The sequence below is a fragment of the Mastigoproctus giganteus genome, chromosome 5 (genome assembly GCF_048544385.1).
Source record: "Mastigoproctus giganteus isolate SK-2022 chromosome 5, ASM4854438v1, whole genome shotgun sequence".
Classification (NCBI taxonomy): domain Eukaryota; kingdom Metazoa; phylum Arthropoda; class Arachnida; order Uropygi; family Thelyphonidae; genus Mastigoproctus; species Mastigoproctus giganteus.
In genome coordinates this window covers 95,759,949-95,787,211 of record NC_143579.1, presented here as the reverse complement: position 1 = coordinate 95,787,211, position 27,263 = coordinate 95,759,949, and the positions used below count along the sequence as shown (strand labels likewise).

Below are 27,263 nucleotides of genomic sequence, written 5' to 3'. Positions count from 1 at the left end.
TGTGTATGATTAGCAATAGGCCTGATACTGAGGTCCTGAGGTTAATGTGGGAATACAGTAGCACATGTTGAGTTTAAATCTGCATGACTGCTAAAAATAATTGAATTCATTATCAAAAATATTATAATACTGTGAGGAGTTCATAATAATTTTGATAATGCATTTTTTTTATTAACTGTATTTACCAGTCATGGACTCAAACCAAATTTCAACTCAAATGCTTGTGCAACTGCACTATTGCTTTAACAATTTGACTGTGTCAGGTCTCTTGCTATTCTTGAACAAGTTTAGCAACTTGTTGATAAGTGATGGATTACTTAGCTTCCAAGTTTTATCATTTGTACATGCAGTATTAGACTGAGGTAACAATTCAACAATCATATTTACTGTTTAGTGAATGTGTTTAATATTTAGATTGTAATTTGTAAACAACATCAACCCATTAACTTTCATCCATTTGTATATAATTCCATGTTGATGCCTAAATTTTTAAGTTGTTTGAAACAAAAAGGTTTTTTTTTAAACTGCATTTGAAATTCTTTTAAGCATTTCAGAAACATTTCTTGAATCAGTCTTCTTGATATTTTTCAGATCAGAAATATATAGTTTGTATCCAAATAAATTCATCCAGCTTGATGAATCTCGTATATATGTTTTGAATACGCTGTTTAACTTACCAGGTAAGAATATCTACTAATAAAAGTTATCTTAGGATTGCTTATATTATTTTGCATTTTATCATATTATTGCAACAGTTCAATTGTGTATCTTATTTATTTCTGAGTTTTTCTTAGTATTATGTGTGGCATTGGAGGCAAATTGCTGCTATGGATAAAGGAGTGGTTGAGTGGGAGAAGACAGAGTGGTAATCAATGGACACTACTCATCGTGGACTAATTTTTTTGTGGAATCCCTCATGGTTCAGTGTTGGGTCCATTATTGTTTTCTGTGTTTATAAATAATATTGATGATGGTATATCAACCTTAATGTCCAAGTTTGCAGACGATACAAAGGTTGGCAGGGTTGTTAAGGACACTACTGACGCTATGCTGCTGCAACAGGATCTGGAAAGGTTGAGCAGATGGGCTGAGATGTGGCAAATGAAGTTTAACATTGACAAATGTAAAGTACTACGTATGGGGAAACAGCAACCCCAGAGTGACGTATCAACTCTGTGGTACTACACTGACAGTGGTAGAGAATGAAAAGGACCTGGGGGTAATTGTGCAGGCAGATATGAAGTTCTCTGAGCAGTGCAGATGGGCTGCAAGAGTAGCTCATGGTGTCTTGTCAATGATATACAGGAATTTTTCTAGCAGGGATAAGGAGGTGATTATTCCCTTGTATAAGGCAATGGTCAGGCCACACCTTGAGTACTGTATACAGGTCTGGAGGCCTCATTTCAAGAAGGATGTAGAGCTGCTGGAACGAGTACAGAGAAGGGCAACAAGATTAGTGAATGGAACAAAGGGTTGCTCTTACAAAGAAAGGCTTAAGTTTTGCAAATTACAGTGTCTGGAGACTAGGCATCGGCAAGGCGATCTGATAGAGGTGTATAAAGCCTTGAATGGTTTGAGCATGCTCAATGCTGATGGGATTCTTCTTCTTGCTCAGAATAATCACCTGAGAGGGTGTAAATTCAAATTGAGGAAAGACAGATGTGCGGAAATTTGCCTTTAGCCAGTGGGTAGTTGGTTGGTGGAACAGACTTCCATTCCTTGTTGTGGAAGTTGATAGCCTAAATAAATTTAAGGCTCAGCTGGACAGGTATTTCGAATGAACGGAGGGGTGAAGTGGAAGGTTTTTTTTTTTTTTTTTTGGCTGATGCTGCATAAACTTGCTTTCTTGCATCATATGCCTCTAGTAATGCTAATGTGATTAATGATTGATTCTCATTTGTGATTTGATTTTTGATCTTCTGTTTAATGTCTAATTTTTGTAGTTTCATGCAGTTAGTATTTTTAATTTAAACCGTGATTTTATTTATTGACTTCAATGAGACCATTTGAGTAGGTTGTATTGTATGGGTGTGTGTGCATGCACATGCATGCTTAACATTTTTCTTTTTTTCTGCAATGTCTTCTATTCTGTAGAAGCACTTATAATATTTATGGAAGAGGAGGTTTTCATATAATTCTGGTGCATATCTAGATAATGTTTAGTGATGCTGCAGCCTTTGTCACTCTCAGCAACATAGCAAGAGATAAGGAATACAGAATTGGAATTTGGGGAGTACAATGTACACAGAAAGGATAGACAGGAAGGAGGGGTCATGTTGTTATTTAAGAAACACATAAAATCTAAGGAAGTGCATCCAGTTGACATGAGTGGATAGTGCAGTGTTGAGTCAGTTTGGTATGACATAAGCACTGGGAAAGCAAAATTGAGAGTAGGAGTGTTTTATCAGAATAATGACTCTGATGAGTGCAACGAACAACTGTATGAGAAATAGTGTGCCAGTAAATCAGATTGTCTTATAATGGGAGATTTTATCTTCCCAGACTGGAACTTGTTGGTCAGTCACACACTAGCAAGGCTTTTGTGGATTTATTGGATGATTGTTTTCTACATCAGCATGTTCGGGAGGCAACTAGAGGGAGTAATACTCTTGATTTGATTATCAGTAGTGATTCTTCATACATAAAGAATCTGCAGATAAAGGAACCACTAGGAGGCAGTGATCACAGTGTGCTGATGTGGGACTTACTCAAAGATGTAACTACCATCAGGGGTAAAAGGAAGGGTTTTTGCTTTTGTAAAGGTGCCATCAAACAACAAATCAATCAATCAAGCTTTCGTAAAGGTGACTACAGTGGTCAAAGGCAGTTTTTAAATTCTATACAGTGAGACCAACTGATGATATTACCACAGCAACTAAAAATACCATTCAAGGTTTAGGCCGAAACGGATGTCAGATGAACTAATGAGACTTGTGGCAGAGAAGACAAATGCATGTTATGCAGATAAATTATCAGGAGAGATAGATGCCCATGGTAGATATAAGATAGTCTGTAATCAAGTTACAAAGGAAGTTAGGCAAGCAAAAGCAGATTACAAGAAATCTTTGGCAAAGGATGCAAAGAAAAACAGTAAAGACTTCTTTATTTATGAAAACTCTAGGAGGAAAGGGATGAATCAAATTGGTCCACTTGATACCGATGGTTCGATTGTTGATGATTCTGTTCAGGTAGCTAACAAACTGAATGAGTATTTTGCATCACACATGAGGAATTCCATAGGGAAGTGGAGGCCAGGAGCTTATCAAACTGTAACAGGGAGTTAAATGATTTTGTAATACCTGAGAGTAAAGTGGAGGAAAGATTGTTGAAGTTAAGCATAAGAAATATACCTGAGGTGGATGGCATCTATCCAGTTATATTAAAGGAGGCAGCAAAGGAAGTAAGCAGGCCCTTAGCCATGGTGATGAGGACATCCTTGGACTCAGGGGAGCTTTCCCATGCACTGGAGACGTGTTTTTGTATCCTCTATTCACAAAGTGGGATCGAAAGGGGACATGAGTAATTACTGACCTGTTAGTTTAACTTCTGTTCCGGGGAAAATAATGGAATCATGGGTAAAGATTCCATTAACTTGAATTTATGTCCCCTAGTTCTAGAATCATTTATAACTATGTAAACTTTGCCCTTATTGATTTTACTTTTGCCGCTCAGAGCCTTAAACACTTCAATCAAGTTTCCTCTAAGGTGTCTAGTTTCCCAGCTGTGCAACCCACATATTTGAAGTCTTTCTTCTTATGGACATTTTTGCCAATCTTACCAAGCAAATAACCCATCTTTGGACCCTTTCAAAAAGCTCGATGTCTTTTTTTAGGTGCAGTTTCCATACTTGAATACAGTATTCAAAGTGTGGTCTAACAATAGCCTTGTATAATGGATTTATGACATCCTTATCTCTACTAGGAAAAGTTTGATAAATCATCGATAAGACACCATGGCCTTCCTTGCAATCTGTCTACAATGCTCAGACAAATTTGTGTCTGACTGTATCGTAACTCTCAAATTCATTTCTTCCACTACAGACTTTAGTTCAACTCCACCAAGTGTATAAGTTATTTTGGAGTTACTGTCCCCCAAGTGCAATACCTTGCATTTTTCTGAATTAAAGCATAGAAATATTGAAAACAGTAAGGGAGCCCAGTAGTGAACCTTAAGTTTACCAATAACATGAGTTCAAGAAGAGTAATGCCCATTTATAACCACCCTTTGTCTTCTGCAACTTAATCATCCATTTATCCATAGCAGTAACTTGTTCCTAATGCCACACTGTTCCAATTTTTACAGAAGAATTATGTGGAACAGTGTCAAAAGCTTTACTGAAATCTAAATAATATAATGTTATTTATTATTATTTTTTTTTCATCCTGTTTCTTTGTGACAACATCATACTATCCAGTCAAATTGGTCAGGCAAGACATCTCCTTAACAAACCCATGTTCTGTCTGAACTACAACAGCAGTCTTGTCTAAGTGATCCTGCAATGCTTCTTTAACTAGTGACTCCATTATTTTCTCCAGAACAGAAGTTAAACTAACAGGCCTGTAATTACTTCTGTCACCCTTTGATCCCCCTTTTGTGAATTGGGGATACATTTGTACATCTCCAGTCCGTGTGGACCACCCCCGAATCCAAGGATGCTCTCATAATTATGGCTAAGGCTTTGTGCTTGCTCTCCTTGCTGCCTCCCTTAATATAACTGGATAGATCCCATCCACCCCAGGTGCCGTTCTCCTTACTTTCCTCTTTGTTATTACAAAATCATTTAGCTCCTTGCTAAAGTTTGATAAACTCCTGGCCTTCACTTTTCTTTACAGAATTCCTCATGTGTGAATGTAGATGCAAAATACTCATTCAGTTTGTTCAGTCTTGAAAATATCGTAATGTGAACCCAATAACACATCGTGTTTTTTTCATAATTCGTTCCAAAACCTCAGAAGTTGAAAATTTCACTATATAACTAAGCTATTTAGCTCTCTAAAAGTCATTTTTATAATGGAAATTTCACTACACTTTCATTGTTATCATATGTTCCGTTACAAGAATCAATATTTGAATGCCTTTGTGATATTTTTATAAAACACATTTCTGGAGGTCACTACCATAAAACAAAAACAATTTGCACTTTCCAGTTTATTGGGCTTTTCTGTTAGTGCAATCTATTATAGATGGGTAATAAACTTGATTTTTTACTCATTTATTGCATTTGCAATAAGTGGGTAAAATTATTGCATTTGCAATAACACCAATAACTTGAATTCTGTGGATTTTTATGTGTATTATGGTGAAATGAGTTCCCCTTCAATCACATCAAAAACATAAATAAAATTTCAGAATCTTCTCTTCATTCTTATTTACTTATTACAGTGGTGAAGGGAAAGGGACAAAGGAAAGCACAAGTGCTGCTGGCAGTGCTAGGAAATGAAATGAAATTGATTTAGAAACAGAGATGATTAATCAAGAAGTATGAAGTGGTACAAAGTTTGTCATCTATTACACGGAATTAGGTCTCGCTGCTTCAACAGTGAATACTCTTTTAAAGGACGGTATGCATATAAAAGAACACACTAAAGGATCAATGCATTTAAGACCAACAGTGATCACAGAACAGCATTCAGGTGCCACATAAAGATGGAAATGCTATTAATAATATGGATGGAAAATCAGATTCAGAAGTGAGTGCCTTCCCCCGAGTCCAATGGCCATTCAAGCAAAAGCAAGAAGTATTTATGCAGATATTAAGGAATAGTACGGTGAACCCCAAGCCAAGTTCATGGCAAGTAACAGATGGTTTAAGAGGTTCAAGCATTGCGCTGGTTTCCAAAACATTAAAGTATGCGGTGAAGTCGCCAGTGTCGATTCTGCAGATGCAGAGAAATTTTGCGATGTGTTGGGAAAAACCCCTTCTAAATCTCCAGAGCGGCATGCTTATCAGCTGGAGAGTTAATTCTGGCAACAATGCTTGAAAGGTAAAACTTGCAGACGTTATGCCTGTCTCCTCTCTCTTTTTGTAATTTTATAATTTTGAAATTTTTGTAATTTTGTACACTTTTGTAATTTTTTCTGCACATGGGATAAAAAAATTGAATAAATAATTCTATTTACATGTTCGTTGAACATTTATTTTTTTGTTTCAATCAAATTTGCAAGTTGTGCGAACGCAACCCATACGTAAGTTGGAGAGTGGCTGTACATTTTTTCATGTTGCTTTTGCTTGCCTTAAGATGTAATCATCAACATTTCTTCAAACACTATTTCATATGAATAATTTCATGAATAAAGGGCAACAAGATTGGCCCTCCCCCCATACTTCTCCTTCAACTCATGCACAGTACTAAGTACTATAGGTTTTGATACCTTTCGTGTTTGGGGTTTTCATAAAAAAAAAAAAAAAAAAAAAAAAACAAGATTGGTGAGGGGAACAAAGCGTGCTCTTACCAAGAAATTCTTAAATTCTGCAAATTGCAGAGCCTGGAGAGTAGGCACCTGCGAGTTGATCTGATTGAGGTGTATAAGGTCTTGAATGGATTGAGCAAGCTGAATGCTGATGGGATTCTTCCTCTTGCTCAGATTACGAACCTGAGGGTGCATAGATTCAAATTGAGGAAAGACAGTTGTAGAATGGATGTGCAGAAGTTTACCTTTAGCCAGCAGATGGTCAATTGATGGAACAGATTTCCATCTTTTGTTGTGGAAGTTGATAGCCTAAATAAATTTAAGGCTGAGCTGGACAGGCATTTGGAACGAATGGAGGAGTGAGAAATGGGAGGTTTTTTTTTTTTTAGGTTGATGCTGTATAAGCTTGCTTTCTTGCATCGTATGCCTCTGCTAATGCTAAAAAATTTTTTAAAACAAATTTTCATAGGATTCTATTAGCATTACTGTGGTTTCTGATTTATATGTGGGTTTATGTGTTTCTGATTTGTATTTATAGTTCTCATTCTGAGTAGGATATTAAAATAATTAATGTAAAATTATTGTACCTTTTGTTTTTCTTTCTGTATCATATTTAATAAGGTATGCATTTTTTTGTTTTATGTATTCGTTATTTTCCTACTTAATTCCTTTCGAACGCTCTCCACAGTTGGCTTAAACAATTTTTTGTTTGCTAAAACAATTAACTTCACACGTCCTTTGTTCTCTATTTTGAAACCTAAACCAAAATCTATTCAATCTTTCATTCTAGTAAATCATGTTAATTAGTACATACACTGCATGTAATAAGTGTTTATAATGGATTAAGCTTTTTGAAAGGTACAAAGGTAAGTATTAGCATTAGTTAATTTTAATACTTATGCTTTAGATAAGTTATGTGTTTAATTTGCATTAAGTGTGTTAAGTAAGTTATGTGTTTAATTTGCATTAAGTGATATTTCATAAAATAATTTGATGTAGTATTGTAGAAATATTGAGTTGCAAAATAGCAGTTGTTTCCTACAAATATAATGCCTATAGATCATTTCAGTATAGATATTGAATATACAAATTTATCATTATTAATGGTTTTGTTAATTGAGTTAAATATGCATAAAAAAGAAAAGTTTATAAATTTAATGGTCTTTTCAACATATACTTTAAAAAAATGACGACTTGACCTGATTATTTGTGGTTATCATTACAGAAATTGTGAATTACTAGCTCTCAATTTTTAATGTTCTGTATTTTGAACTTTCAGAGGCTTATCTGCTTGCATGTCTTGTAGACTTCTTCAGTAACTCCCCACAGTATAATCCGTAAGTAAAGCTTCATTTAATGTAAGCAGATGGTGAAAGAGAATTGCATTACATTTCTCTTTGTTTCTTTGTGTGTCAAACCTTCTTTAAAAGACATAATTTTATACATTTTTGACAAGTGAAATGAAACACTTGTTTCAAGAAGATTGAAGAGTGATAAAGCTGCCTATTATTTTTTGAGAAATCACTAAATCTGGAAATGGTTGCCTCAAGTGTCCTTATGGGTAGATATATAGGAACTCCCCGACTTAGGTAATACTGACTTAAGCAAATTCGACTTTACGCAAGTTTTTGCCGACTGGTGCAAACTGAAAAAAATATGACAGCGTATTTTGCATCTGTAGGGATAAATGGAGGTATCGTGAAAATATCATAATGTGAACCCAATAACTTTTTTTTTTCTTTCTTTCTTTTTTTTTTTTTTTTAAATTCGTTCCAAGTCCTTGGAAGTTGAAAATTTTGCTATTTTACTAAGCTATTTATCTTTCTAAAAGGTCATTTTTATAATGGAAATTGCATTACCCATTCATCATTATCATATGTTCCCGTTATAAGAATCAATTTTGAATGCCTTTATAATATTTTTCTAAAGCACGTTTTTGGAGGTCACGACCAAAAAACAATAAAAACAATTTGCACTTTTAGGTTTATTGGGCTTTTCTGTTAGTGCAAATCTATTGTAAAAGGGTAATAAACTCGATCTTATTGCATTTACGATAATATCGATAACTGGATTTCTGTGGGTTTTTACATTACTGTATTATGGTGAAATGTGTTCCCCTTCACTGATATCTTCAATCATATAAAAAACAAATTTTAGAAACTTCTCTTCATTCATATTTATGTATTACAATGATGAAGGGAAAGGGACCAACGGAAAGTGCAAGTGCTGGCAGTGCTAGGAAACGAAACAAAATTGATTTAGAAATGAAGATGAAAATGATTAAGAAGGACAAAGTTTGTCATCTATTGCAAGGGAATTAGGTCTTGCTGCTTCAACAGTGAATACTATTTTAAAGGACAGTGCACTTATAAAAGAACACGTTAAAGGATCAATCCACTTAAGATCAACAGTGTTCAGGTGCTATATTGATCCTCATGCATTTAAATAAATCCTCATGCATTTAAATAAATCTTCATTCATTTAAGGGCATCAATAAAGCCACTCTACCCATGCATTTCCGATCGAACCAGAGAGCATGGATAACAATATCTCTCTTTGAGGATTGGTTTAAATCCTGCTTCATTCCCGAGGTTGAAAAATATTGTAAAGACAACTACATTCCTTTCAGGATTTTGCTTCTGTTTTTTAGATATTTTGAATTGATATTTTAGATAATACTCCTGGACATTCTACGCAACTAGATGATTTCAATTCGAATGTGAGAGTCATATTTCTACTGCCAAACACGACTTCACTCATCCAACTTATGGATCAGGTTGTTCTTTTGAATTTAAAAGCATACTATTTTACCAACAACATTTGCTCAGGCATTGTCTGCAGTAGACAGTAAGAAAAATTTTACGTACCATTAGCAGAGGCATATGATGCAAGAAAGCAAGCTTATGCAGCATCAGCCAAAAAAAAAAAAAAAAAAACCACCTTCCCATTTCACACTTCCATTTATTCCAAATGCCTGTCCAGCTCAGCCTTAAATTTATTTATGCTATCAACTTCCACAACAAAAGATGGAAATCTGTTCCATCAATTGACCACCTGCTGGCTAAAGGCAAACTTCTGCACATCCATTCTACAACTGTCTTTCCTCAATTTGAATCTATGCTCTTTCAGGTTCTTAATTTGAGCAAGAGGAAGTATACACCTCAATCAATTCACCTCGCAGGTCCATACTCTCCAGGTGCTGCAATTTGCAGAACTGAAACCTTACTTGATAAGAGCACCCCTTTGTTCTCCTCACCAATCTTGGTGCCCTTCTTGTACTTGTTCTAGCAACTCCAAATCCTTCCTAAAATGAGGCCATCAGACCTGTACACAGTACTCTAGGTGTGGCCTGACCATTGCCTTGTATAATGGGATAATTACCTCCCTGTCCCTGCAGTCGCCTCCGTAGCCAGGTGGGAAGGAGCAGCAGTGCGTAGCACACGCTTCTTGATTGACCGGGGTTCGAGCCCGTCACCACCAAATACGCAGAAAGGTCAGTGAATGACCACCGCATATCCCGGAGCAATATGGCCTTAGTTGCTAATGCTCCTAAAAACCAAAACCAGATCCCTGTCCCTGCTAGCAAAATTCCTATATATCATTGACAAGACTCCATGAACATCCTTGGTGGCCCATCTGCATGCCACAGCAAACTTCACTTTTGACTGCACAATTACCCCCAGGTCTTTTTCACTTTCCACTTCCCTGAGTGTAGTATCACGCAGTTGGTACGTTTCTCTTGGGTTATTGCTACCCATATGCAGTATTTTGCATTTGTCCATGTTAAACTTCAGTTGCCACTTCTCAGCCCATTTGCCCAACTTATCTCTATCTAGTGGGAGTAGGATACTGGCTTTACTGTCGTTAACAACCCTGCCAGTCTTTTTTTATCATCTGCAAACTTGAACATTAAGCCTGATATATCTTCATAAATGTCATTGATAAATATACAAAACAACCATAGGCCCAGCACCGAACCCTGGGGAACTCAACTAATAACATTTATCCACAAAGAGAAGTGTCCATTTATTACCACTCTCTGTCATCTCCCACTCAACCATCCCTTTATCCATTGTAGCAACTTACCCTTAATGCCATACCTTTCCAATTTGTACAGCAGTCTTCCATGTGCAACAGTATCAAAAGCTTTCCTGAGATCCAAGTATATGATATCAAAATTATTTTTGGCATTCAGTTCCTTTGTGACCACATCATACTATCCAATTAAATTGGTCAGAAAAAAACCTCGCTTTAACAAACCCATGCTGTGTCTGAACTATTACTGCAGTCTTGTATAGGTGATCCTGCAACATGTCTTTAACCAGCAACTCCATTATTTTCCCCGGAACAGAAGTTAAACTAACAGGTCTATAATTATTTGTGTCACCCTTTGAACTCCCCTTTGTGAATTGAGGATACATTTGCACATCTCCAGTCCATGGGGACCGCCCCTGAATCTAAGGATGCTCTCATAATTATGGCTAAGAGTTTGCTTACTTTCCTTGCTTCCTCCTTCAATATAACTGGATTGATTCCATACACGCAAGGTGCCTTTTTTATGTTTAACTTCAAAAATTTCTCCTCCACTTTACTCTCCATTATTACAAAATCATTTAGCTCCCTGTTAAAGAGTTTAATAAATTTCTGTCCACATGTGTGAATGTAGATGCAAAATAGTTGAGTTTGTCATCTATCTGATCAGGTTCATCAGCATTCGAACCGCCAATATCAAGTGGAGTATTCTGATTCAACCCCTTCCTTCTGGAGGTTATATAAGTAAAGAAGTCTTCGTTGTTTTCTTTGCATCCTTTGCTAAGGATTTCTCATAATCAGCCTTCGCTTGACTAACCTCCTTTGTGACTTGATTACAGACTAGCTTATATCTGCCATAGGCTTCTGTGTCTCCTGATAATTTATATGCAACCTATGCATTTTTCTTCTCTGCCAAGAGCTTCATTAGTTCATCTGACATCCATTTAGGTCTAAATCTTGAACAGTATTTCTTAGTTGGTATGAAAAGCATAGTAGCTTCCAAGATTAATTCCTTGGAGGCTTCCTATTTAGAATTTGTTGTTTTTAGCATCTTCAGTTGATTCTAATCTATAGAATTTAAAAATCGCCTGAGCACACTATAGTCACCTTTACAAAAGCAAAAACCCTTCCCTTTACCCTTGATTGTAGTTGCATCTTTAAGTAAATCCCACATCACTACACTGTGATCACTGTCACCTGGTGTTTCCTTTATCTGCAAATTCTTACTGCATGAATTATCACTGCTGATAATCAGATCAAGAGTATTATTACCTCTGGTTGCCTCTCAAATATGTAGAAAACAATCCTCCAATAAATCCACAAAGTCTTGATAGCGTGCGAGTGACCAACCACAGGTTCCAGTCAATGTCTGGAAAGTTAAAATCCCCCATTACTTGACATTCTGATTTACTGGCTCACTTTATTTCTCTGCACAATTGTTCGCTGTACTCATCAGAGTCATTAGGCCTGTAACATACTCCTACTCTCATTTTCCCTTTCCTAGTGTTTATGTCACACCAAACTGACATAACATTCACTGTCCACCCATGTCAACTGGATGCACTTCCTTAGATTTTGTGTTTGTTAACCAACAGCATAACCCCTCCTCCTTTCCTGCCCTGTCTGTCATTTCTGTATACATTATACTCTCCAAATTCCAATTCTGCACTTCTTATATCTGCCTGACATCGAAGGCTACTATACAAATTGGTGCAGTATGGCATTAAATGCAAGTTGCTACAATGGATAAAAGGATGGTTGAGTAGGAGAGGACAGAGAGTGGTAATCAATGGACACTGCTCTTCTTTGACTAATGTTAATAGTTCAGTCCCCCAGGCTTTGGTGCAGGGACTGTTGTTGTTTAGTATATTCATGAATGACATTAATGAAGGTATATCAGGCTTAATGGAGAAGTTTGCAGATGACTAAGGTTGGCAGGGTTGGTAATAATATACTGCTGCAACAGGATCTAGAAAGGTTCAGCAGATTGGCTGAGAAGTGGCAACTGAAGTTTAACATCGAAAAAAAGCAAGTACTGCATATGTGTAGCAGTAACTGCAGAGAAGTGAACCAACCTGTATGGTACTACACTCTGGGTAGTGGAGAATGAAAATGACTTGTGGTAATTGTGCAATGAGATATGAAGTTTTCTGAGCAGTGCAGACAGTCTGTCAGAGCAGGTCATGGGGTCTTTCAACGATACTCAGGAAATCTGAAAGCAGAGATAAGCAGGTGATTATCCCTTTGTATAAGGCAGTGGTAAGGCCACACCTTGAGTACTGCATACAGATCTGGGGGCCTCATTTTAGGAAGGATGTAGAGTTGCTAGAATGAGTGCAGATGAGAGCAACTTCATTGGTGAGTGGAACAAAGGGTTTCTCTTAACAAGAAAGGCTTAAGCTGAGCAAGCATATGAAACTCATAAACTTCATAAGCTGAGCAAGAATAAGAAACCCATAAACTTTATAAGCTGGGAAAGAAGAAGAAACCCATCAGCATTGAACCTGCTCAAACCATTCATGGCTTTATAACATCTTAATCAGATCACCCTGCAGGTGTCTAGTCTACAGATGTATAAGGCCATGAATAGTTTTAGTAGTTTCAATGCTGATGGCTTTCTTCTTCTTGCTCAGCTTATGAACCTGAGCAGGCATAAACTTAAATTGAGGAAAGACAGTTGTAGAATAGATGTGCTTAAATTTGCTTTTAGTCAGCGGGTAGTTGATTGATTGAACAAAATTCCATCTGTCCTTATGGAAGTTGATAGCTTAAATAAATTCAAGGAAGACCTTGATAAACTTTTGGAGGGAACGAATGAGTGAAATGGGAAGTGTGGTCCCCCCCTCCCCCAGCTGCTGCTGTATAAGCTTGCTCTCTTGCATCATATGCCTTTATTAATGCTAATGCCATTAACCAATTAAATGCCAATGCTTTGGAATTCTCTTATCCAGCTGTAGGAGGTTTTCAGAACTGGGACTGTTTAAGGTAAGAAAATAAAATTCTTATCCTAACAACAAAATAAATTACTTTGCCTTAAGTATGTGGACATGTGCATATGTAAAGGGCGTCACCTGGAATGCCTGTTTAACTCTGCCTCTTGCCACTGTGAAGAACAGAAGCAACTGTAAAAGGGCCAGAAATATGATCCGTGTAGGTTTTTGTGAAAAGTATTCATATTCTGATGTTGTTTTCATGACACTCAGCTACCCAGAAGTATCATTCACTTGGAGAGATGATTCTGGGTACTTGTCCATGGGAAGGTGGGCCAGTTTCAGTAAAGCATATACCGTCTCAGAAGACTCTGACCTACCTGATGGTTCCAGAAGGTAACATCATCTTTGCTTCTTGTACAGCAATATTCCTTTGGAATGTTGTAAAAAAAGCAAATATGGGTTGGGTTTCACCTACAAGGAGCTCAGAGAGAGAGACCGACCGACCCGGATGCAGATAAATTTTCTAAATGCCTTGGTAGCAGTTTCTGTAATAATTTCTTTATTGCATATCATATATAAAGACTTAATTTTAAGTCTTAAGATGAAACTTGAGGGTCTCTTAGTAAAATGACTTTAACATCTTCACAGGTTTTGTGCCCATTTGTGTCTGAAGCCCGAAGAATTGGAATATTATCAATTTTAACTGTCGTGTGTTTGGTAATTTTTCCCAAAATTCAAACAGTGCCTTGATGAGTTCCTTAGCTGAGAAGTGATAACCCAGGATCCCATCAGATACTTTGATTTCTCTTGTCTGGCCATATCTAAATTTGTGACAAAGGCCAGTCAGGTATTTATAATCCAGTCAAGAAGGTCTGCTCTATTTTGTGCCTCATGATTAAGTGCCTTTAGTTTTTCATTTTCAATGAGAAGTAACATAGCCACGGTTTCCAAATTAAGCCACTTTTCTGTTAGGATATTACCAGATGTTTTGGTAATCTTGTTTCTCTCATAGGAGAGAAACCCAGAAAAAACTTTACGCAATTTGGATATTCCCAGAATAGTAGGTGTATACAGTTCATTTTGTTTTTTTGTTTGCAAGTTCAGTTCCTCTTCGGAAATTGTATTCAGCTTGTCATTCGTTGCCCCCCCCCCCCACCGAGATATCACTATCCATCACTAACTGTATATTTTTAGCCAGTGTTTTTTGTGTTGCTGTACCTTGCAATGAGCCATCCAGTTCCACCTGTTCAGTGGAAAGAGATTTTTGATGGAAAGCTCAGAATCATCCAATGCCGTTCCGCTTGTGACATTATCCTAATATGCCAAAGCAACCAGGATAGTGGAGCAATGATAAATTGACAAAGTAGCCTAAAATAGCTAATAAACTTTGTGTAAGGTGAAAAAAGTGAGTTATAGTAAAAAAAATTAACATCTCGATATTACGTTCGGTAAACTAATGCCTCATGAGAAATAAACGAATAGGGTAGTAGGACAGTAAAAAGAGATCGGAAGAAGGGAAATATAGGTGTGCTAGGGCAGTCCGGGGTTGTGATTTCCATTCCTATAACAGGACCTTGAACATAGTTCTGGGAGTATACTTTATGTGTTTAAGTCTGTATTGTTAAAATACATTAAAATTAAAAACAAATTAATTTAAAAATAAAATAATGTATAAAGCTAATACCCCCTTAGTAGGCAATCTGTGGGCATTAATTTTCTAGACTGTGAGACACCAAAGAAGCTAGGGGGTATTGTCTCTATAATATGTACAAGCCTGAATGCAGTAGGATATCATCTAGCTATTATATTGTTAATATATTGTATTATATTGTTAAGCTATTATATTGTTAGGTGGTTAAGCATCTTTTTATGTTTGATAATATGGACTACTTTATTGAAATAATAATAATAAAGGTAGGCTGGAGGAAACTTTTTATCCAGAAATTTATTGTAGAGATTTTTGATATTGTGTATAGCTAAACTATTGCTGTTACATATTAGCATTAGCATTAGTAGAGGCATATGATGCAAGAAAGCAAGCTTATGCAGCATCAGCCAAAAAAAAAAAAAAAAAAAACTCCATTTCCACTTCACCCCTCTGTTCGTTCGAAATACCTGTCCAGCTGAGCCTTAAATTTATTTAGGCTATCAACTTCCACGAAAAGGGATGGAAGTCTGTTCCCACCAACCAACTACCCGCTGGCTAAAGGCAAATTTCCGCACATCTATCCTACCTCTGTCTTTCTCAGTTTGAATTTATGCCCTCTCAGGTGATTATTCTGAGCAAGAGGAAGAATCCCATCAGCATTAAGCATGCTCAAACCATTCAAGGCTTTATACACCTCTATCAGATCACCTCGCTGGTGCCTAGTCTCCAGACACTGTAATTTGCAAAACTTAAGCCGTTCTTCGTAAGAGTACCCCTTTGTTCCATTCACTAATCTTATTGCCCTTCTCTGTACTCGTTCCAGCAGCTCTACATCCTTCTTGAAATGAGGCCTCCAGACCTGTATACAGTACTCAAGATGTGGCCTGACCATTGCTTTTATACAAGGGAATAATCACCTCCTTATCCGTGCTAGAAAAATTATTGTATATCATTGACAAGACACCATGAAGCTACTCTTGCATCCCATCTGCACTGCTCAGAGAACTTCATATCTGCCTGCACAATAACCCCCAGGTCCTTTTCATTCTCTACCACTGTCAGTGTAGTACCATAGAGTTCATACGTTCCTCTGGGGTTGCTGTTTCCCATATGTAGTACTTTACATTTGTCAATGTTAAACTTCATTTGCCACCTCTCAGCCCATCTGCTCAACCTTTCCAGATCCTGTTGCAGCACATAGTGTCAGTAGTGTCCTTGACAACCCTGCCAACCTTTGTATTGTCTGCAAACTTGGAATTAAGCTTGATATACCATCATCAATATCATCTACAAATACAGAAAACAATAATGGACCCAACACTGAACCCTGAGGGACTCCACTAATAACATTCGTCCACGATGAGCAGTGTCCATTGATTACCACTCTCTGTCTTCTCCCCCTCAACCATCCCTTTATCCATAGCAGCAATTTGCCTCTAATGCCACAATGCTCCAATTTGTGCAGCAGTCTTCCATGTACAACAGTATCAAAAGCCTTTCTAAGATCCAAGTATATAATATCAAAGTTATTCCCTGCATCCAGTTCTTTTGTGACTGCACCATAGTATCCAATCAGATTGGTCAGGCAAGACTTCCCCTTAACAAAACCATGCTGTGTCCGAGCTATAACTGAAGTCTTTTCTAGATGATCCTGCAGTGCTTCTTTAACCAGTGCCTCCATTAATTTTCCTGGAACAGAAGTTAAACTCACAGGTCTCTAATTACTTGTGTTGGCCTTTGATCCTCCTTTGTGAATTGGGGACACATTTGCACATCTCCAGTCTGTGGGTACCTCCCCTGAGTCCAAAGAAGCTCTCATAATTATGGCTAAGAGTTTGCTTACTGACTTTGCTGCCTCCTTTAATATAACTGGATAGATCCCATCCACCCCAGATGCCTTTCTTGTGTTTATCTTCAACAATTTCTCCTCCACTTTACTCTCAGTTATTACAAGATTCTCTAGCTTACTGCCAGAGTTGAATACACCTCTGGCATTCCCCTCGCTGAATAACTCCTCATGTGTGAATGTCGATGCAAAATATTCATTTAGTTTGTTAGCTACCTGAGCAGGATCATCAACAGTTGACCCACCGATATCAAGTGGACCCATCTGATTCATCCCCTTCCTTCTAGAGTTTACATTAGTAAAGAACTGTTTGCTGTTTTTCTTTTTATCCCTTGCCAAAGATTTCTCGTAATCTGCCTTTGCCTGCCTAACCTCCTTTGTAACTTGGTTACAGATCAACCTGTATCTATCATAGGGTTCTGTGTCACATGTTAATTTATATGTATCCCATGCATTTTTCTTCTCTGTCATATGTCTCATTAGTTCATCTGACATCCATTTAAGCCTAAACCTTGAACAATATTTCTTAGTTGATATGTAAAGCCTAGTAGCTTCCAAGATAAGTTCTTTGAATGCTTCCCATTTTGAATTTGCTGTTGGTAACATCTTCAGTTGGTCCCACTGTATAGAATTTTTAAATACTGTCTCAGACCATCGTAGTCGCCTTTACGAAAGCAGTAACCCTTCTCTTTAAACCCTGATGGTAGTTACCTCTTTGAGTAAATCCCACTTCAGCACACTGTGATCACTGCCACCTAGTGGTTCCTTTATCTGCAGATTCTTAATGTATGCAGAATCACTACTGATAATCAAATCAAGAGTATTACTCCTTCTAGTTGCCTCCCGAATGTGCTGATGTAGAAAACAATCATCCAATAAATCCACAAAAGCTTTCCTAGTGTGTGAGTGACCAACCCACAAATTCCAGTCAATATCTGGGAAATAAAAATCCCCCATTATAAGACTCTCTGATTTACTGGCCCACTCTATTTCCCTGTACAGTTTCTTATTATACTCATCAGAGTTATTAGGCCTATACCACACTGCTACTCTCAATTTTGATCTCCCAATGTTTATGTCACACCAAACTGGCTCGACACAGCACTGTCCAGAGATGTTAACTGGCTTCGCTTCCTTGGATTTTATGTGTTTCTTAACTAATAGCATAACCCCTCCTCCCTTCCTATCCTGTCTATCCTTTCTGTAGACATTGTACTCCCCAAATTCCAGTTCTGCATTCCTTATATCTGTGTGACACCACGTCTCTGATATCCCAACAATATCTGCCTTTGATGCTTTGAGCAATACTTCAAAGTCATCAGATTTATTTACCAAACTCGTAGCATTGGTGTACACGCAAGTATACATGCATCTGTTTCTATTCTTAGCTACCCTAACACAACCCATGTGTTTACTTGTACTGCAATGACTCCCAGCAGTCTCTGAAATATCCTGCATCTTGTTTTTTAGGCTTCTGCTCATTCCAATAGAATCAGTGCAAGAATCACTTTCACCTCTGCCAGTGGCTACTGTTAATCTATTAGTCTTTGTATCCCCCCAAGCTAGCAGTTTTCCAACCCAACTAACACTGCCTCGATAGCATCAGCAAATATGGTGGCTATCCTGATATATTTAGAGAGAATGATGTTAGAATGCACCTTTTTTTGAAATGTTAGAGTGCCAGTGAAGTTAACTACATTAAAGACATCACATTTTTTGTATATATTTATAGTATGTGAGTTATTGATGTCAATGCCTAGATCTAAGTAATTGGCAGTAAGGTTATTGCTGTTTGTTCTTTCCAGTGTGAGCTCTGGAGGATAAATATTAGCAAAGTCTTGTAGAAAATTGAGGCAGTTTATTACAAATAAATCATCAATGTATCTATACATACATAGTTCTGAAGGTAGGGAAGTTTCTGACCTGTATAGATAGAGATTAGCTATAACACAGTTAGCAGGGCTGCTCATAGGGGTTCCTTTGGTTTGCAGGTATTGCCATCAGAGATGTAGTTGTTGGAAATACAGAGGTTGTTAGATTATTCCAATAACCAGGTTTGCAGTTTATAATGTGTTTATAATTATTATACAGTTTGTTTGGAACCGACTTCAAGTTAGTTAGATCCATACTGGTAAAGAGGCTATTGAAATCAAATGTTTGTATGTGTGAAATATTGCTATTTTTCAGTGCTTCTATGACAGGTAAATTGTTGGAAATAATTGTACTGTCAGCTAGGATAAGCAGCCCCCCACAGATTAAAATTGCTGTTAGAACCATCAAACTGGCAACTGAGATGAAGTACCTTGGTGTAATTCTCGACCCCAAGCTCACGTTTTACCCGCGTATAGACTACCTTCATTGCAAAGTCAGGAACTGCACCGCAATGGTAGTGAGGATCAGCAGGTCTGACTGGGGCCTAAATCGCCACTCACTGCAAATGCTATACAAAGCTGTATTTATTCCCACTATAACCTACTGTGCAGGTGTCTGCTATCATCGTGCACTCATTCTTCGTAACCAAAGAAAGCTCACATCCATCAAGTGTAATATCCTTCTCACTATCACCCATGCCTGCTGCACAGTAAGCAACTCAGCGCTCCACGTCTTGGCAGGAGTTCTCCCTCTGGACCGGCAGATAATTCGCAAAGGGACTCCCTATCACCATCCTGGATTTCACTACAAACCCAGCAAACACCATCAAAGAAGGAAAAAAGCATCTTGCAGTATACCTTCTTAATGCCTGGCAAAACAGATGGAATACCACCCCCAAAGGTTCCATCACTAAAAAATTCTTACCCAAATGGCCCAGATCTATCCTAAAGCTCCAACATGGTACAGCCCAAGGTTATATACCACTTTCCTGATTACAGGCCATGGATCCATAAATACAAACTTGCCTCTATGAACATCGTTGATGACCCTCGCAGTCTTTATGGAGAAAACGAAGACTGGGATCACCTATTCTATGTTTGCCTGCTCTACGTGGACCCGAGAACGTTGTTCATATCAAAAATACATGCCTTGCCTCGAGGAAATGAACGTTTTCTGATCAATGAGGAAGAAAATCAGTATCGCGCTTTCTCTGCCTTTGCCCATGATCTCTTCACCAGAAGAAGATCACTGGTACAGCATCCTGGAACTGATGCACATTGATCAACACCCTTTTCTCATATACTGATCATTTTCACCTAGATTGTGACCACTTCTAGCTACTGAACTTGACACTCAGGTCGCTTGAATTGTTTCATCCGTGTCTCTCTTGATACATGACTGTCTTCCCATCCTCTCGAGGGCCTTCTTCTGCTTAGGTGGGAAAATTCTGTGGAGGATGCCTTCCCTTACATTCTCCGTCGCTCTGTCTATACCTCCTTTCCTTTACCCCTCCGGTACATCCTGTTCTCCCTGTACCCTATATATATATATTTTTTTTTACTTGATCTCTTTCCAGGAAGCTCAGGCAACCTGGAGGAGACTAGCCAGAGAATTATGGGCAGCCTGGCTACCTCCTAGTGGTGTGTGTGGGTAACATGGGGGTCCCACCAGGGGCCCTGCGGCCAAAAGCCAGGACACCCAACAGAACCCAGCACAATACTTCATTTACAACACAAAAAATTTTTCTGGCTTTCACAGTGATACTGTTTGTCTCCACACAGGGTTCATATGGCGCAGATGTGGGAAACCACCGGAGGCGCCTTCCCCTAACACTATGCACACTATGTCAGGTAGGATATTTATAATAGGCTTGAGCAGTTCTGAAAAGCCTTACCTGGTTTATGTGCATAGCTTTTTACGTGAAGTGATAAATCTGAAACCAATAGGGTTTTTATGAAACTTAGATATGAAATAAATGTAAGGGAATCTGTAATTGCTGATGTTAAACTTTAATTTTTTGCTGAACGTTATTAACTTCTTTGTGTTAGTACTACTATTATTGGCAATTGGCATGTAGGTGATGCTGGAATTGAGTTCTGCATTTAAGGTCTAAAAGTAAAAAGCTATACAAATAAAGGCATAGTTGTTGGTGGGTTTGTCAACAGGAGTGATAATAAAATGTTTATGCAGCTCTGTTAATTGTTGCTTAATTTTGGAGAAGTTGCAGTTAATACTAGTTGTAGAAAGAGAACCATATGTTATTGAAGTCTTATAGTTATTGAATAATTTAGTAAACACATTGTTAATCCATATTTGGAAGGCTTCTATGGGAATGTTTTATTTGTAGGATAGCATGAAACAGAAGCTAAGTAGATGCTGGTATAATCGCTTTGTGACATTTGTAAGGCTGATTTTAGTGTATAACCTGAATTTAAAGCCAGTATGACATGATATTTTTAAGCTTCTAGTGGGGTGTTATTTTTAAGTTGCCAGTAATAATATGTCCAAAATGGACATTAACAAAGGGCTTCAAGTTAGCCTGGTGGCATATGAAACTGCTGGAGTCTGGTTCAGATTTATCCATGTTTGGTGGCTTTGGATTTATAATTTCAAGCTATGAGGCCAAAGGATTTAGCATATCTGAATCTGGCTTTGATATGCAGATTATGGCAGATAGTAGGAAGGAGATCAGAATGTTTGTTAATGCAATGGTTGATATTAATGCTGTCCACGTTAGCATTATGCTTCAGTATGATGATAGAATGTTCAATGTTATTATTATTGAGGGGTTTTAGTTTAAATTTGCAAATGTCAGTTAACAGATGGAGTAAGTATTTAGATGTGAAATCAAAATTAAGGATGAATTTATAAAGGGCTTTTAGCACACTGTGCTGAATAGCAGGTTATGAATCTTTTGTACTGTGTAGCTGCTGTCCCATTCAGTAATACAATGAGATTAGCTCAGTGCAGGTGAAATTTTTACAGCTCCAGCTAATAGAGAAGTTTTTCTTAAATTTTTACCATTTTATTGACTTAATTGGCATATTCATTTTTTTCCCCTCAGAAGTAGCTTTATATTCCTAGTTACGATACTTGATTTATTTTGAACATAGATAGAGATTTTGTAGGTTATTACTTAGTATCAGTAAAACTTTTACCGTTTGAAACTCACCGCCACTGTGCAGTATCGATACGGAATAGCGCAACTTATATCTCAAACTTGATAGCATAAGGTAAATTGTAAAACTCGATAGCATAATACATAGCACTGTAGTAGGAATCTGTTAGCTTACTATTGGCAGTTAATCAATTAAATTATAAATCCTTTTAATTTTTATTGTTAATTAAATTATATTTAAACGGAAATCATACTCCAGACAACAGCAGCAAAGCAACGTGTGCAAAGTAGTGAAAGTGCAGTGATTCAGGGGAGAACCAAAGGGGGCGATTCTCTAATGCATCACAGTCTAAAAAAATGTGCAACATGCAACATGTTTGCAGATCTCTCTCGAACAGGACATGATCTAGCCATGGAGAATGTCTTTGTGTGTGCTAGGTGCAGAGAATGTGAAGAAATTAGGCACCAACTCAGTGTTCTGATGGGCATCTATGAGAGTTTGAAGAGTCGGGTAGATGCCCTCGAAGGAATTAAAATGGGGGTCTCTAAAGCTCTCAGCTTCCCAACTCAATGCCAGAGCTCACTCTTGTGCACCACCAAGACAGCAGCAATCTTCAGGGCAGATTGTGTTAGTCCCACAGGAGCTAGTTATTGTCTGTGACTCAATTCTCAGGGAAACAGGAAATATATTGTGCAAAAAGGATAGGCAGAACAGGACCAGAGTATGTCTCCCAGGGGCAAAAGTTGATGACCCTGTAGAGCAGATATCTTTTAAGGGCACAAAATTTGATGACGTTGTACACGTTGACATTAATGACATTAAGTGTAGGAGATCTGCGGATTTACTTAGCAAGTACAGGTCAATGTCGAAAAAAAGTCGCGAGTTAAATTTGAAATGGTCTGCAATCCTGCCCGGACATGATAGGAAGAAGTATACGATGAGAGCCTTGTCAATCATTTCAGCCCTGGAGAGATTGTGCAGGGCTCATGGTGTAGAATTTTGCTCAGCATGGTCTGTGTTTGTTAACAGGAGAGATTGCTTCTACAGGGATACGCATAAATAGAAAGGGTTCAACCATATTTGGTGATGCTATCGAGGCAATGTAAAGTGGGTTGGAAACCTTCTAGCTTGGGCGAATTTACAGACTAATAGATTAACAGTAGCCGCAGGCAGTGATGGAAATGATTCTTGCACTGCTTCTATTGGAATGAGTAGCAGCCTAGAAAGCAATTTGCTGGGGATTTCAGGAACTGCTGGGAGTCATGAAACAAGTAAATACATGGGCTGTGTTAGAGTAACTAAGAGTAAGAACAGGTGCATGTATACTTGCATGTACACCAATGCTAGGAGTATAGTAAATAAATTCGATTAATTTGAAGTGCTGGTTAAGACATCCAAAGTGGATATTGTTGGGATATCAGAGATGTGGTGTCACTCAGATATAAGGGATGCAGAATTGGAATTTGGGGAGTACAATGTGTACAGGAAGGATAGAAATGGAGGAGGGATTATGCTGCTAGTTAAGAAACACAAAATCTAAGGAAGTGCATTCAGTTGACATAGATGGACACTGCAATGTTAGTCAGTTTGGTGTGACAGTGGGAAAGCAAAAATGAAGGTAGCAGTTTGTTATAGGCCTAATGACTTTGATGAGTACAACAAACAATTGTGCAGAGAAATAGGGCAGTAAAATAGGGCAACCCACAATATTATAATGTGGGATTTTAACTTCCCAGATATATACTGGAACGAGTGGGTTGGTCACTTGCACACTAGCAAAGCTTTTGTGGATTTATTGGATGATTGTTTTCTACAGAAGCATGTTAATGAGGCAAAAAGAGGGAGTAACAATCTTGATCTGATTGTCAGCAGTGATTATTCATGCATTAAGAATTTATAGAAAAAAGAACCACTAGGTGTTAGTGATCGCAGGGTACTGATGTGGGATTTACTTAAAGGTGTAACACCATCAGGGGTAAAGAGAAGTGTTTTTCTTTTGTAAAGGTGAATATAGTGGTCTCAGATTTTTTTTAGGTTCCATACAGTGAACCAACTGCTGATGTTACCAGCAGCAAATTCTAAATGGGGAGCATTCAAGGAAGTAATTTTGAAAGCTACTAGGTTTTTTGTTCCAGCTAAGAAATACTGTTGTAGGTTTAGGCCCAAATGATGTCAGAAGAAAAATGCATGGGATGCTCATAAATTGTCAGGCAACACAGATGCTTATGGTAGATACATTCTAGTCTGTAATGAAGTCACAAAGGAGGTTAGGCAAGTGAAGGTAGATTATGAGAAAGCTTTGACGAAGTATGCCGAGAAAAACAGCAAAGACTTCTTTACTTATATAAACTCTAAAATGAAGGGGATGGATCTGATTGGTCCACTTGATATCGATAGTTCAAGTCTTGTTTATCCGGCTCTGGTAGCTGACAATCTGAATGAGTATTTTGCATCTACATTTATACACGAGGAGTTATTCAGGGAGGGGAATGCCAGAGGTGTATTAAACTCTGATAGTGAGCTAAATGATTTTGTAATAACTGAGAGCAAAGTGGAGGAGAAATTGTTGAAGTTAAACATAAGAAAGGCACCCGGGGTAGATGGCATCTATCTAATTATATTAAAGGAGGTGGTAAGGGAGTAAGCAAACCCTTAGCCGTAACTATGAGAGTATCCTTGGACTCAGGGAAAGTCCCCACGGACTGGAGATATGCAAATGAATATCCAATTCACAAAGAGGATCAAAGGATGACATGAGTAATTACAGATCTGTTAGTTTGGCTTCTGTTCCAGGGAAAATAATGGAGTCACTGGTTAAAGAAGCATTGCAGGATCATCTAGACAAGCCAGCAGTAATAATGCAGGCACAGCATGGGTTTGTTAAAGGGAAGTCTTGTCTGAGCAATTTGATTGGATATGGTGATGTGGTTGGAAAGGAACTGGATGCAAAGAATAATTTTGATATCATGTACTTGTTTTTCAGGAAAGCTTTTGATACTGTTGCACATGGAAGACTACTGTACAAAATGGTGCAGTATGGCATTAAGGGCAAGGTGCTAAAATAAAAGGGTGGTTGAGTGGGAGAATTCAGAGAGTGATAATCAATGGATAGTGCTCTACGTGGACTAATGTTATTAGTGTCCCTCAATGTTCAGTGTTGGGCCCATTGTTGTTTCGTATTTTTATTAATGATATTGATGAAGGTACATCAAGCTTAATGTTAAAATTTGCAGATGATACAAAGGTTAGCCGGGTTCTTAATAACAGTAATGACAGTATACTGCTGCAAGTGGATCTGGAAAAGTTGGGAAGAGGGGATGAGAAGTGGCAACTGAAGTTTAACTTTGCATTAACAAATGCAAAGTACTGCATATGGGTAGCAGTAACCCCAGAGAAATGTACCAACTGGGTGGTGTTACACTCAGGGTAGTGGAGAATGAAAGAGATCTGGGGGTAATTCTGCAGTCGGATATGAAAATTTCTGAGCAGTGCAGACAGGCTGCCAGAGTTGGTCATGGGGTTTTATCAAAGATATATAGGAATTTTACGAGCAGAGATGAGCAGGTGATTATCTCCTTGTATAAGGCAACAGTCAGGCCACACCTTGAGTACTGTGTACAGGTCTGGAAGCCTCATTTTAGGAAGGATGTAAGGATGTAGAATTGCTAGAACGATTACAGAGAAGGGCAAAAAGACTGGTGAAGTGAATAAAAGATGCTCTTATGAAGAAAGGCTTAAATTCTGCAAATTGCAGCTTCTGGAGACTAGGCATCTGCAAGGCAATCTGATTGAGGTTATTATATAGCAGGAGACCCAGGTATTTAAGCTGGCTATCCATTTGAACTGCTTTATTTTGAATCTTTTTCTGTGGTGGTCTGTTTTGGTGCAGATGTCCCTTTAGTAAGACTGAGCAGGTTTTAGCAGATGAGATTTGTAGGTTGTGTTGAGTTGCCCATTCCTGTAGGGTTTTGAGGGCTCTATTTCTTGAAGCTTCCAGTTGTGTCCTGCTGCCTGCAGCAAGCATCAAGGCCAGGTCATTGCCATAAGCCAAAGATGTAACGTTTCCTAGTTTTTTTTTGCAGAAACTTGTCATGTACCATGTTCCATAATATGGGGCCGAGAATTGAGCCTTGTGGATAGCCTCTGTGCACCTGCCATGTGACTTGAGTGTATGGGCTCTCACAGGGATTTTCATGTGCGAGAGATACTGTGCAATGCATCTAAAGATATTTTTAGGGAGATTTGTCCTTCTGAGCCTTACCAGGACGCTCGACCACGAAAGGGTGTTGAATGCCCCGGCAAAGTCGACGAGATGACAAGGAAATATTTTTGTTCACAGGCATTGGCCTCATTTATAATTTGATCCAGGGCATCAATAATAGATCTGCCTTTCCTGAAGCCATATTGGTTGTCAGAGAGTAAGTTTGCTGCAGAGTAATACTTCTCAATTCTTTGTTTCAACATGTATTCAGATAGTTTACTTATGACTGATAGTAAGGCAATTGGATGGTAAGATTCTGATAAGTCTTGTCTTTTGGATTTTTTAGGATTAGCCAGGCACTCGCTGTTTGCCAGTCAAGCGGGAAACAGCCTTCTTGTAGACAGTGGTTGAACAGGTTTAAGAAGAGCTGCAGAACATGTGCAATGGCTTTCTTTATGATTTCAGGTTCTAATCGGTCGAGGCCTGGAGTCTTTCTATTTTTTGTTAGATGGGCAGTGAGGTGTGAGTCCTGTTCCTAGAAGGTTTCTTCAGTCTGATCTGTGAAGTAGTTTTCATTTGCTTTTGCATAGTTGGATCTGCTGCAGTGTTGAAGGATTTACTGCTGGGCAATAAACAGTATTCAGAATGTTGTTTATGGATTCTCTCCAGTTGGTGGTTGTTTTATTTAGTTGGGTTTTGGTAGAGTGAATAACTTCACCCCTGGGGAGTCTATTTGTGGTGATTTTGTACAGCACCCACAGGGTTCATCATTTCCCACTGTAGAGACTAGGTTTTCCCATGCTAGTTTTTCCTTTGCTGTATCAGTGTTGTGTATTGGTTCCTCTTTTTCCTGTAGCTTTGCTTAAGGGTGTCAACCTCTGGTTCTGGTTGTGTCCTCTGGGCATGTTGGAACGCTAGTCTTTTGGCATTCACCTCTTGTCGAAGGTTCTGCAGGTCTCAGTTCCACCATGGGACAGTTCTTGATTGAGGTTTTTTTCCTTGGGATGGCTGTGGAGGCTCCGTTTGTAACGATTCTTGTTACGGCCATTTGATGCCAGTTGGGATCTCTGATCTGTTGATGTTGGGCATGGAAATCTTGGACTGCGGCAGTGATACTAGTTTGGAATAGTGGCCAATCTGCTTTAATGATGGCAAATCTCTGGAGTTGTATTCTTGGAAGGGTACCGCAATCAAGTGCTCT

At 38.2% G+C, this 27,263-nt stretch overlaps 1 protein-coding gene across 5 annotated transcripts in view; it reads left to right on the top strand.

The window, feature by feature from the left end:
- The window catches only part of Nt5b (5' nucleotidase B), a 589,792-nt gene that overhangs the window by 239,431 nt on the left and 323,098 nt on the right, over positions 1 to 27,263 (top strand). For all 5 annotated transcript variants that reach the window (XR_016546972.1, XM_090374117.1, XM_090374115.1 and 2 more), the window contains exons 6-7: positions 592 to 680; positions 7,691 to 7,748. Coding sequence is in view for 4 of the 5 variants with exons in the window: in XM_090374117.1 (XP_090230243.1) it covers positions 592 to 680; positions 7,691 to 7,748 (147 nt within the window). In the remaining variant the exon portion in view is untranslated. The remainder of the gene's footprint in view (positions 1 to 591; positions 681 to 7,690; positions 7,749 to 27,263) is intronic.